Source organism: Chaetura pelagica, unplaced genomic scaffold (assembly GCF_000747805.2).
Source record: "Chaetura pelagica isolate M959 unplaced genomic scaffold, ChaPel_1.0 scaffold138, whole genome shotgun sequence".
Taxonomy (NCBI): domain Eukaryota; kingdom Metazoa; phylum Chordata; class Aves; order Apodiformes; family Apodidae; genus Chaetura; species Chaetura pelagica.
The window spans coordinates 1,638,165-1,652,375 of NW_009954215.1; the positions used below are offsets into that span (position 1 = coordinate 1,638,165).

At 34.3% G+C, this 14,211-nt stretch overlaps 1 protein-coding gene across 1 annotated transcript in view; it reads right to left on the minus strand.

Moving 5' to 3' along the window:
- Positions 1–11,065, minus strand: part of SNX29 (sorting nexin 29) — a gene marked incomplete at its 5' end in the record, with an annotated part of 96,981 nt that extends 85,916 nt beyond the window's left edge. The window contains 8 exons of the mRNA XM_010003288.1: positions 593–711; positions 1,439–1,808; positions 3,557–3,805; positions 4,639–4,709; positions 6,328–6,508; positions 7,173–7,297; positions 10,086–10,138; positions 10,997–11,065. Of these exons, the coding sequence (XP_010001590.1) occupies positions 593–711; positions 1,439–1,808; positions 3,557–3,805; positions 4,639–4,709; positions 6,328–6,508; positions 7,173–7,297; positions 10,086–10,138; positions 10,997–11,065 (1,237 nt within the window). The remainder of the gene's footprint in view (positions 1–592; positions 712–1,438; positions 1,809–3,556; positions 3,806–4,638; positions 4,710–6,327; positions 6,509–7,172; positions 7,298–10,085; positions 10,139–10,996) is intronic.
- Positions 11,066–14,211: the final 3,146 nt, after the last annotated feature.

Here is a 14,211-nt window from a genome sequence, read left to right on the forward strand (position 1 = left end):
CTTTGACCAACCGGATAGAGGAAAAGATGTCCCTACCATGACAAGGGGGTTGGACTAGATGATCTTTGAAGATCCCTTCCAACCCAAACCGTGCCATGATTCCCCATACTCTTTTTAAAAACAAATATTTTCTACTGAATCATTCTTCATTCTGTATATAAACAGATAACAGCTTCTATTGAACTGCATCCAATATTTGATAGTTTCTCCAATCTGTCAAGATTAATTTGCATTGAAATTCTCAAACACACTTGCAGCTTTTTCCAGCTTAGTACTAACTAGAAAACTAATAAGAATGCTTTCTATTTAACCATCCTAAACATTAGTAAGAGACCATGCAGCTTAATCTCAACAAAACTCTGGTTTATTTTGACACTGATAAATCCTCCTCAACTAAACATCTTAGATGAGCTATGTGCAAGACTACTCAAATGGAGAACTCTAATTCAGATCTAGAATGAATTTTACTTGGACCTCCCACCTCAAGTGTGCAATATCCCATGTTCTTACAATTTTGTTATTTTTTACCATTGGTTCATGTTAGAAAATCTGTTATAAAGTTTGTTAGAATTCGTTAAATTAAAATACCTACCTGTTTGGGAGTAAGAGCCAACAGGACTGACAGGAATTAGGACATCTGAGTCATCATTCAGGACCTGCAGAGGAGTCCAACTGCATATTTGAGAATTGCTTGTGCTTATTTCATGAGGTCTAGATGTAAAATAAACAAACAAACCTATTTATATAGTCAATATTCATGTTCGCTACAATTATATTTCTTCCAAAGATATCACTGCAAAAAAAATACTTTCTTTCAACCTGTCTGCCAATTGCTTGGTTCAGACATACAAAAATTCATTAAACATCAGACCATTCCAAAGCAGACGACACAAGTAGTGCTTGCCTCTTTTTCTTCAAAGGGATTTCTTTGTCAGAAAAAAAGAGGACATATCAGTATCTAAAAATAGTCTTGCTCTCTCAATTTTGTCTTGTCTGATTTAACTATCTACTCTGATTACAGTAGGCTTCATCTGTTTAAAATACGTGGTTTTACTGTGAAGCCAAAACAGAGCTGATATCATACTAAGTCTAAGGAAACTTTAAATAGTCCAGAATTATAGCCTGGACATATCACACAACAATTTCAACAACTGAGAACTTCAAGGAGAACAAGTCTGAAATCTCAAAATTCTGTTTTTCAGTGGAACTTAGAAGCAAAATACCAACACCATAGTGGTCCAAATGGTTTAAACAAGGGAAAAAAAAAAAAAAAAAGAGGGGGGAAGAGGGAAAGGAAATAAAAGAGGACTAAAAAGAAAAAAATATAGTGAGTTATTTACATAAATTTGCCAATACCCATGAAGGAAAGAAGGGAAAAACAAAAAAAAAAATTAAAAACTATGGAAAATTTACCACTGGCTTCTACAACATTGCTTACTTTTCCGAAACTTCAGCTTCACCATCTGAGCCTTTATTTCCTAACATTTTTCCATATAACTCATCCTCATCTGCATCTTCATCATCAATGCTCTTCACATCTAGTTTCTGGTATTCATATTCTCCATTCATGAACACTGAATTGCTCTTCCACGAATGGTTACTTTCATTCCCATCCACATTTTTTCTGAGAGTGCTTTCAGATGAGGGCAAAACAAAACCTGAAGATCTGTCTACACTCTCCTCTGAACTTTCTCCTGTAATTGGAGTCTTTGTGGCATCTCCCAAATTTTGTTCATCTTCCTCTTCATCAAATGAGATAATATTTGTCACTCTCTTCTTCTTTTTTCGGTCTTTTCTATGTTTCAAATCTAAGTATCAACATACAAGTTTAGGAAAGAGAAACAACGTAACACTCTTTGTTTGCTTGAATGAAGTCTTGCTCTATGTTAATTTAGTAAAGAAAATAACATTTAGATCTACAAGGCATTTCATTATCTTACAACACACATTAGCTTTTAAATCCTTAACTACCATCTGTATTTTATATGTGTTACATAACTCAGATTTTGGAAGACATTTTGGAGGTACATTCACAGCAGTACTCAATTGGAACTGGAAAACTTATATAATTAAAAATTAGCCTTCCAGTCACTTTTGCCCATGTAATATGGCTGATGAAAATTGCAGAGTATGTCTAGACAACAAAGAAAAAAATAATAATTTAAAAAACAAGAAACTAACACCACCAACAAAATCCACAACTTGCAATCAAAGTCAGTTCTGTCTGTATTCTGGAAATAGAGCAGTCAGTTTTCAGAAAAAGGAAGTAAACTCACTCCCTCCCTCATCTAATTAACTCATTGTAGACATACAGTGAATTCCTCTCTGTTTACATTATATCTATGTGTGAGACCACTTATTTTTAAATTACCTACTCTTACTGATTCCAGTGTGCACATAAGGCTAAATGATCTTGTAAAGCTGAAACACTCAAAAAAAATATCAGAAGCTTACTCACCAAAACAACTTACATTGGGACTGACTAAACTGTTTTGTTTAAATCAAGTTCAGCTGTTTTATCCACAAAAAAACATTAACATACTTTTAAGAGTAACAGTATGTTAAAACTCATTCTGGATCTAAATAGTATTCCAGTAAATAACATATATCCTAACAAAGTTCTCCCAAGGCAAGTATCATTTACTATTTAATCTCATTTAAGTGCTAAACAACAAAAGCTTTACCATAAGTTTATTTTGAAAATAATATTCTGCAACAAAGTCTATTTTAAAGCCAATAAAAGATTTTAGCTCAACTTCTACTCCAACTAGATGGCTTTTTTTCATTTTTCTCATAACTGAAACAATTTCCAGTCTAAGCTCAAACTTTGTTTCTTAGTTTGCCTTTGGTTCTTAGCTTGCCTTTACAAGGCAAAGCATTCTTTCGGCTCAATCTCTAAAAATCAAGACAATAAAAGTATTCCTTTGCTATTTTTGGAACTGAAAATGTGTAACAAATATCACATTTTGCTTGAATGGTTTCAAATTACAAGATATTAAGACTTTGGGTCTTTGTTACACCCTACAAACCTGTTGCAACATGAACCCCCCCTAAAGATTAAAAAGTGTATGGTAATTGCCTACTTCATATAGTAATTCAGACTAAAAACATGGGTACTGCTTGAAGAAGATTACAAGATAAAATTTTTATCTGATACACAACAGGTACATGGCAGTGTATTTCTCACTGATCCAAGTACCAAAGAAAACATGAAAAACAAAAAATCATTCTATCAGAAACTGAAAGGTATAATCTTATGATAAGAAATTGAAACAGAGGTCAGAAGCAAAGAACATTTGCAATAAAATAGTTTCAGCTTCCCCCTCCCAGTAATACTAGAAAGCTAAAATAGTTATTTATGATCCAGTATTCACACCACTAGTTCTAAAAAATGTCATACTACTTATTTCACACTCAACCGCTTGTATGTGTAGTGCACTTATTTGAAAGGGTTTTGTTCCATAATAGTGCATTAAATTTAATTGAAAGAGTTTCTTAAACACACTTGAATGTTTTCTAAGTTTCTGAATTACACTACTATTGCAAAAATGCTTACCAGCATTTACATTCTTTGAGAGAACAGGAAGTGGGTCGGTGTCTTGATCAGGTTTTATTAGAATTGAGACAGCAGACGATGCAGTTATCTCTCTAAGAAGGCTGCTAACACCCTGAGTGGATTCTTTCAATAATGAGGTTACATTTTGCGTCGATTCCTTTAACAAATCAGACATGCTGGGTGTGCATTTGCTCTGCCCATTTAAATCCTTATTATCAATGTTGATTGCAAAAAGAATGGAGTTCAGACCTTCAGATAAGAGGGGAGAAAAAGACAAAAAATCCACTATATGCTTCAGACAAAACTTACGAAGATAAAACTTAAGGATTAACAAAGCTATGATCTGTGAAATATTTTTCCCCCAGAATTTCCCACAGTTCTCCATCAATTTTTTATGCTTTCATGTACCATTCACTCCTTTGAAGATGATGTTCAATCTGATGAAGTTTTTAGTTTGTCTTAATGGCTATTCAGCTGTGCATTAAGTAAGCACGAAGTACTGTGAACTCATTTATTTAAAACCTTATATTTAAACCCATTTCACTGCAACTTTAGCATTTGTTGGTTCCAATATTCTATTTTTAAAAACTCCTGTGAGCCCTGTCTTGCAAACCAAAGCATGTGATCATGTATCTGAGAAAAGCCACGTAGAAGATAATAGTACATTGCTTTTGTAATCAGACTCTAGAAAATTATGTTATCATTCCTTCCTCTTACTCCCTTCCATGTGTTTACTATTAATTTGGGTCTTCCTATAAAATTGCTCTATTCTAGTCAGAAAGAACAAATTTTGTTTCCTCTAAATTGAGATCATTTTTTTTACAAATCCAGTCTTGGCCGATCAACTTAGAGAATTTATGTGACTTTTGAACTGCAAGAAGGCCAGATTCAGTGTTTTAGAAGCTCATAAACTCATAGCATAAACTGGTATAACGCCTTGACTATTCCCTCTCAATGTGCAGCTGACACACATTCTCCACATAAGCACAAAGTGTGTTAGAGAACCTCCTCACAACCAGAAACAGATATAACATCCCAAAATGAAACAGCTTTCAAGTAACAGTAGCATTTAAAAGTCTTACCAGCTGCCATCGTAGGGATCATACTAGAACGTTCTTCATCCATCATAAAAGACCAGTCTTCATAGAAGACACTACAATTTGAAAGGAAACAAAAAAATTAAAAAACAAAAAAATGCAGCCCTTCATTCACATATATCCCACTTCTAAAACACATGAAAACACTGGAAAATAAGTATGAATACACCAATGGATCAAATTATGTGTCACAATAACTCCCTAAATCCTTGAAACAAATTGAACTATCTGAACAGTTATGAAAGAAATGCTAAATAGTATGATCTTTGTAAGTTCCTTCTAACCCAAATCATTCTACTGTTCTATGATTTATGATTTGGTGACCTGTTGCAATACTCAAAACCATGCCAATTACCCTGAACAGTTAAAAGTCAACTAGGAATTCGGAATAAAGGAGAAAAAAGTTAACATTAATTTAGTTGTTATAAACATGAGGGGGTTTTGTAGCAGGATGCTGTATTTTTACTATAAGAATTCCATTACCTAAACATAAAAACAGATAGCAAAAAAACACTAAACTATATTAAATAATTTTGACAGTTTGATATGAAAGTTTCCAAAACAGACTAGAATCGGGAATATAAGCTGATTCTGTAAATCTCATTTGACTTTAGATAACACTTAAATCTTATTCTGCAATAAGCCTTTTTAGTAATAGTATTTCATGTACAATGCAGAGAGTGCTGATAATCTTGATACTGCACAAGTATTGTGACAAGCATGAAATTAATTACTGACAAAGCAATCCAAGTCACTAATTTCCTCACAACAGTTTTCAGATTTTTTTCCTTTGCTTTTTTTAATAGTCTTTATTTGATTTCATATCAAAATCTGTTTTGCAGGAAATCTGTACAGGACAGGAACAGACTAAAAACAAAAAGGACGTACTAACAATCTTAGTTATTGCGATAATCTTATCCAGTACATCCATTTATAGATGCAAATGGAAACAGTGCCTCTCTGCTGAATCCACTGGACTTCCATCAGCCTCAACTATTTTGTTACGAAAATAAAATATCCGAAATTCCCAAAAAGAAAAGGAGCTAGAGACATACAAGGAAAAAGGTAGAACTCAGTTAATTATGAACTTAAGTGCATTTTGTGCAAAGTACCTAGGAATTTCACACAGCACAGTAAGCCATTCTCAGTAGCTCTGTAACACCAAGGCTCACAAACTGGTACAAAACCACTTCCAAGTGAACTGCAGTAGTAGCTACCTACTGCTTGACCAGTGGAGCTTTTCAGTTACAGGATGAGTAAGGCAACAGGCAACAGGAAAGTACCAGTGATTAACTGATAAGATTAAGATCAAGGCTGCAATTGTGTACTCTTTTAATGGAATAAGAGGGGCACCTCAAAGTATGATGTCAAGGTCTCAGGGAGGAAAACTGCTAAAAGAAAGGGAAGGGAATTAGGCAAGTGGAAAGAAATTCTCATGTGCTAGAATGAAGCCAGTTTCAGAGAACATTCAGATAGAAGCACAAGCCACTATCTTAATGGCTGCCAACATTTCCAAAATAAACAAAAGTATGAGGTTAAGTGGCTTCACTAACATAGCAACTAATACAGTGTATTATTACATCTGTGCTTTTTGGTGGGTTGGTTGGTTTTCTTAAGCTCAGTACTTCATTTGTCAATACATTTCTTCCATTACAACCATATCAAATACAGTACCTGAGTCGATTCTTATCTGCAAGCAGCATATGAACATATCTTTCCAAGGAATGTTCATTTAATGCACAGCGCAACCAAGCCCGGCCTCGGCCAATATCTGTAGTAATTGTCTTCAGAGAGTAAAAGCGTTGCAGTTCATGCTTATTCAGAACTTCTTTCACATAGTACCAAAACACTGGCTCTAGAATAAAAAAATTAAAATAATAATTACTTTTTTAAACTAGAAAAAAAAAATGCTAATCTCATATCTGAATGCATTTATCATGCAGTTTTATAAAACAAGCAGGTAATGGCATATAACTTTGAACAAAGGTGAATAATTTACTATCTTCGTGTAACTCTCCAGTTAAATGGGTTAGTTATTTCTACAGTCCTTGGGCGATCTAAGCACTTAGAATTTTTCACTTCACTGAAAAAGCAAAACTCACACCTTAAATGATTCTGTCTTACATTTTTATATAGAATTCACATTTAAAAACCCATCTCAGCTAGTATTTCATCTGTAGAATCGGTTTACATGCTAGCTGAGAACGTACTACATGTAGTAGCAAAAACTTCACAGCTTAATTTCAAATTCTGGTAGGGATATCCACTGTGTGGACACAGTTCCACATGATGGAACTGTAGGATGTGCAGCTTTCCAAACACCAAAGTTTCTAGAGAAATTTGGTATGAAAGTTAAATTAGACTAAGAGAGCAATAACCATTTTCACTGCATAATGACAGTCCAAGCATTAATGACAGTCTACAGTTTGGTGTTTTGCTTAAAACTTCCATTAGAAAACCTATCATTTGCTTGCTCTTACCAACTGTTAAAAATTGATTAGTCATGATTAACAAAATACCTGTTTCAGTTTTACTGGAGAAACCTGCTGCCTGTTTGATCGCCGCTGCTGTCAGTGCTAACCCACGGCTCCTCCTCAGACCATGCTGTAACACAGCTTCAAACTGAGCACACAAACAAGTGACTCTGCAACAGAATTTGTAAAGAAACCACATGAAAAGAACCATCAACTATTCATACCAAATCTCTGAATAGAGAATACAAAGATGAACCATTATCTTAGATGTAGAGAAAGACCCCTTATATACACTAACATCATTCTTTGCAAACAGTATAACCTTCTTACACTCACAGTCTCATGATGACATTTCAAACTTGTAGAACAAATTACATCCAGAGGAAACCGGCAATCAATTTGAAAAATCATCCTCACCAACTACTGTGGTTGCTAGTCATGTTATTTCAACTGCAGATTACCAACTTTTCATGTAATGCAATTTCACAAATATAATTTGTATGACACACGGAATTAATGATTTTCTGAAATACAACAAATTGACAATTTTGTGACTTTGCTATAGTACACTATAACTCAAGTCTAGCAAAACAATTAAACATACATTTTCATGTACTTCAGAAATCCTTGCCATAAAAAAATAAAGATTTTTCAGGTGATGTGTTGAAGCTTCAGGTTTTGATGATGTTCTCTACAATACTATTTATAAATTTACCAACTTTTTTTTTAACATAATCCAGTTAATAAATCAGTTTTCACACAGGTAGAAACATTGTGAAACCAGCCAAAGAAAGGAATATTATTGTAACCTACAAGGAATAGTAAAGCTTAAAGTAGAACAGATAAAAATGATCTATATTTGAAATCTTATTTTCTCTCATTTCAAGGGAGAGGGTTGCCATTAAATAAAATATACTTAGAACATAAGTTTTTAAGAAAGCTGTCACCTGGCTGACAAAGATGAAAAGCTGATGACTAAAAGGAAGGACTGACACTAAGTTCAAGCAAATAAGTAAAAATAGGTGACAAAGTGGCTCAGGACTCTGCCCATTCTAGAAGTATAGAGTTCTACTCAGGGTCACAAAAGAGCAAAACACCTCAGGAACAGCACCACAGCAAAAGGATATCTCTATAACTGCCCTGGACAGAGGAGCTTTTAATACTTAACTACTTCCAGTACAACTATGTTTGCAAAATGTACTTTGTCAGGGAAACTGTACTAATAAAGCAGAATATAATTCAAACAATACTTAAAATTACTGTGAGCAGTTGTGATTAATTTTGCCAAAAAGTTTATGGCTGTTTAAAAATTGAAATTCCAGCAGACACATCACCTCCCCCCCTGCCCCGCCAAAAAATAAAAAAGGAAAGAAAAAAAAAATCTATTTCACTTTTTCAGTTAAGAAAAAGCAGAACAGAAACTAGGTTCTGTGAAAGAGTCAATATTATTAAAAACCCACGTGCACTGAAAATCAAAGGAAGAAAAAAAATTGTTTATGTAATTTCCACTTCCTTTTTAATCCCGAAACTGCGTAGCTATATCAATTTCTCAACATGCCTACTGAATTCTAAGGATAATATTTATAAGTAAAATTTGGTCAATATTATATCTTTGGAATCCTAACTCTCACCGTTTATCAGAAGAAAAATATTAAAGGTCATAATTCAAATGATTAAAAAACTGCAGCAAAGCAGTTGTTCAAGAAAACTGAGCAACAAAGCAGGAGTTTTAGAAATGTACTGAGTTTACACAATCTGCGACAAAGGCAAACATTGTCAACACATTGTCTCACATAAACTAAACAGTAAAAATTAAATAACTATCTCTAGTTGATGCCTCTGAACCAACAGTTATAGCTGCACAGCCAGTCCAACTGATAGGTGCCTCAGCTCCACCATCCCTTTATATCCTACCTGCACTTTCTTGCCTCCTCCCTTGCCACCAAACTGTGCTGGACAGACTCTGCCTGAACTGTTTTGACCATGCCAGATCAACATCTGCCCAAAATTCCATAGGCTGAAACAGCCAAGGGCAGGACGACAGTAGTAGCCAGAAGTCAAACAGGCTTGAGCTGCCACGGAGTAGTATTAGCCTGGAGTTTCACACACAGGTATGCATAGGAGCTGCACTACAAGCTGCTCCTGAAAGGCAAGTGTTTGCCCTCTCCCCTCTTGTTGCTTCTTCCTCTTCTTCTACGTTTTCCATTGCTTCCAGCTGGGTGATCTTTCCTTCCTTGTAGCAACTCTAGCATGTACTAGATGTTTTACTGATTAACTCACTAAAATGGCTGAGAGTTATAATTTTGTATTATTTCTTCTTGTATTAAGTTAATTCAGAAGGGAATGGATTATTGCCAGGCACTACTTAAAAAGGTGGTGGAAGGGAGTAGTACAAAGTTCATGACTTGCAATTTCTCTCCACCAGTTACCTCCTTAAAAGCCTTAGAAACCAATATGCCATATCCAACAAAAATTCAACTAATAGGAACTAAACTACTTTTTTTCTTTTTACTTGTATCAATAAAAAGAAACAACTTATAATTCAGAAAAGAAGAAAACCATATAAAATAAGAATAACAATTTCCTTAATGACTATGTGTTAAACACAGTTGACACTTAAGTGTCAGGTTTCATGAAACACACTTATACAGATAATAAATGCACATTAATTTTAAGAGGTTTCAGGGAAGGTGAGTTGTCCCAATCTCACATTCAGACCTCAGAATTCAATGTACTCTTAAATTCATGAACTCTTAAACACTTGTGACATCATATAGAAGAACACTCCATTAAGCTGTCAAATTTGTAACAAGATGAAAAATCAGTGTCCTGTGTCATTGTTTATGTAAACAAAAGGAACTGGGGTTTGTTTGAGCTTGTCTAGTGTTTTGTGCCATGTGTTTTATGTCATTATGATCCATAATCTAAGCATGTCAAAAGTTTCTTAGACTATTTTACCTGCTATCAGAGTCTGAAGCAATTTCTTTTCTTCCTCCAAAACGTATTTGACACTGCAATAAAGATATTTTAAGGTTTTTTTGTTAAATTAACTAACTCAATACTCTGAAATATTTCCATGCAAAACAACAAAGTACTTACCGAAAAGAAAGCTGTACAAAATAAAGCCTGGCCAAAATAACCTGCCATAAAGTGCTTTACAACATGTTCCACTAATGGGGTACTCCTGCAGTTCAAATATACCCTTGCTAGCCAAAATAGCACACATACAGGTCCTTCAATAAATTTAAAATTAAGTAAATATTACTACTTTTGAGTTTTAAATGTATGCCCACAAAAACAGGTGCTGCTACTATGCAGCTCATTGCTATAGAAGAATCACTCCTTATAAAAGAATAATTGTTTCCCTTTGAGGCATTCTTTTGCCTCCCAAGCTCTCCTAAAATTAAACTAGTACTGAATTTCAAGCTGAACTTCATGTTCATGCAAGATACATACACACATAAGTAAATGCCATCTTTACCTGTAACTTAACCACTCACTAAAATCCTAGTACAAAGAAAAAAAAGCTGCTACTTTAAAATGTTAACCAATTTAGTCGCTCCTGTACACTACAATTCAGTTCAGTTACATAAGTAGTACAAATGTATATATATAACTATATAAAACATATGATAAATATTTATTATGTATGTAAGTATTACAAATAAAAGCTGTCAGGAACAAGAATTTTAAAGAAATACTGCATAATATTTATTTGCTAGCAGACACAAAATCCACAGTAGCACTGAGTGGAAAATAAGACTTCTTATTTGTCTGGTAAAGAAGAGAAAAAAGGCACAAAGACAGCTTGTGCTAGCACTGCCAACTCAGAGTAAGTATACTGTAGAAATATGTAATGGATTCCTCACCTGCTTAACTGCATCCAGTAGCCGTTCTAGAAGAAACTGTCTTTTAGCATCATTGTTCTGTGAACCTGAAATTCAACAAAATTATATCATGTTAAAATGAATAGGTTTTTAAGAAAAACACAATGGAGCCAACACCAGGGCCCCAAAAACTTTCTTCCCATGCCAATTATTCCATTAAATTAATTAATGTAGTTTCTCTAAGTAAAACAATGCAGTATAACTTTGTGTTTTGAGTTTTCAAGTAGCCTGTCTCCAATACACAGGAATAATGCTTCTATATCATCTAGAGTCTTATTTTAGTAAGATTTTGGTTTCACGATATAAGGTATATTGCACCAATACCAAATACAGTATAATTGTGCAAGATCAGCACAGCTTGCCCTTAGCTTCTTAGCAGATCTGCTGTATTATAAGCCTGGAACTAATTTATCTTCACATGGAGCTTTGGGGGGTTTTTTTGGTTGGTTGGATTAAGTGTATGATGAAGCTGGCATGGTAACCCCATAAATGTTCATCCTGGGACAACTACTAGGGTAGTGTATCCTCATAGCATGAGAAAAGAATGGAAAATGAAAAAGAGGAATATATTTTTACTGTCAAACAAACATACTGTGGAAACAGTTTTAAGTCAGGTGACCAGAGAGCAATCATTAAGATAAATGCCTTAAAATTTAACTACCAGCATAGTTTTACTGATTAACACTTATAAAACCTAGTTTGTTGCCATACAAGCAGCTATGCAAGACAATCTTGTAACTTCTCAATCATTTCAACAAGCAATAGCATACTACTTTATTTGACAGAATATGCTTTATAAAATCCTGTGAATATTTGTAAAATGTATTGTTCAATTAACTTACATCACCTCTATCATTCCTTTATTCCAAGCTCAAGTTCATAACATACTTCAAAAATGTCTCTTTTCAGACAAGAGCACCTATTAAATGTGATCAATTCTAGTTGATTTAAAGACTAGCAGTGTATTACAAACTGACCAGAATACCTCTCTACTGGTTCAGAATAGCAGTAAAACTGCAGTAACAACATACAAATACAAACCATAGATGCAGAGAAAAAGAATTGCTCAGAAAAAACGCTATATTTAGACTACCTTAAAAAAAGGAAGTTCATATATAACTCTACAAATAATTGTGAAAACATAACTGTAGGGTTGCAAAAACAAAGAAACTTAGAGACTTCTCCCATCAACATCTACTCAGCCAAGAAGGCTTAAAAATAGCCTCAGGTACTGCACCTGCCTCTGTGACCCCTGTCATTTTTTGTGGTTCATGGTCATGCTTTCCTATTTTTAAAACAAACTTCTCTCCATCCTCTGACAGAAATATCCACACTTACAGCAGAAGAAAGCTACGTACAAATGTAAAGGAAACGAGGACAAGTGACAACATATCTAATTCTTGACAAGTACATATAAATCTAGTATTCTTGTTACTTGCCTTTAAAGTTTAGCCTATTCAACACTGTCCAGTAAAATACTAGTATGCAATTAGTCAGTAGCATTAGTAATATTACAGTAATGCTCAAATCAACAGGAAGTTACCTTCACATCCTCTAGAAATACACCATAGCTAAAAAAAAAAAAAGGTAAAAAAATAAAAAAATCATTAGAGAAAGAGGTTCTTCTATTCACATTTGACTTCTAAGGGCTAAAATTGGGCAAATAAATACGGTAGACAGTGCTGTTACAGCAGCTATAAAAAGATACAGTTAAATGAAATGATGTTAATACTGGCTCACTCTTTTATCTGAAACAATCATGATAATGATACTGATTTCTCTGTCCTGATCTCTTCCACTCCACATTATTCTGGAAAAATACTGTACAGTATTGTAAATCAGTAACATCTGGCAAAGTGGAAAATTAGTGTTCTTTTTGTTATCTTGCTGTCCAATCAAAATTGTTCAAAAAGTCATATAGTTCTTGGCAAGGGCTACACATGGGTAGGTTAGCCATGGAACTGAACTACTAGCCTTAATGTCACCTTAGGCATTATTATATTTTGAGTAATTACATGTTAAATTAAATGTTTTCTCTCCTCATAGAGCCGTAATTCTTAGTTATTTGTTATTGTTAAAAATAATACTATTTAAAGTATTAAAAATAACCACATGATGAGGCTCCATGCTACACCTTGCCTTTTGAGTCACAGAATTCAAATAATGCTCCCAAAAACAAGTCTCTTAGGAATATCTAGGTTCTGATTTGCACAAGTTTGCAGAAGGCAAGTCCCAGCCTGAATTTATCATTGAAGGGCTGAGGTTTTCTATTTGAAAATGCTTACTCTTAAACTTCAGGATTAGAAGTTAGTCTGTATCATGTCAACATCTGATGCATCTGAGAAACTTCCTTTTTCCATGGTTCTAAAGATTTGACTGTTAGTTGCATTTTTCACAACAGTAAGTAACAGTTTTCACCACAATCATTTTTTATCCTCATCAACAGAAGATCTTTTGTTTTCTTCTTACCACAAAAGTGAAAACAAAACAGACAAAAATACAACTGAAGGGTTTTCATTTTTTGTTTCATTTTAAGTAACGACTGCTACCCATAAAACATCTAACATTTAGTTACTCCAGTTAACTTATCAGTTTTTTTCATACTGCCTCCCACCATGGTGGGAGAAAAAAATAATTAAAGTTATTATTGAAATTATTAAATTTAATAATTAAATTGTTGATATTTATATTTATATACTCTCTCTACCATTAAATCAGGGTGGGAGAAAAACATATTATCTACTTTCCAGGCGCAGTGTTGTCTGCAACTTCCACTACTGAGGCTGTACTAGAAGATCCATGAAAGCATTTACTAAAGCACCTCCCTTCTCAAAAAACACCAAACAAACCCTTGCCAAGGTGTCTGAAGACATACTCAGTACCACTTATCCTTATATTTACAGGAAATCTCTATGAAAACTTCTTCCTCCATCCTATCAAATAGCTGTTCAAGCTGGTCCAATCATGTGGCCGTGGTTCCTCCAACCCTAAAGTTTATGAGTCCTAATTCTCATGCAAAGCTTTCAAAATATTTCCACTCACGAACACCTCAAAAACCTCAGGATTTAGCACACACGCGACTTCACTGTAATGCAGAGGCCAGGATTTACCACATTCACAACCAAAACACCCTTGTCAGGACTGAGCTAGAGAAACAGCACCGACACCCCCTCCCTACGGGAAAGGGACCACTCTTT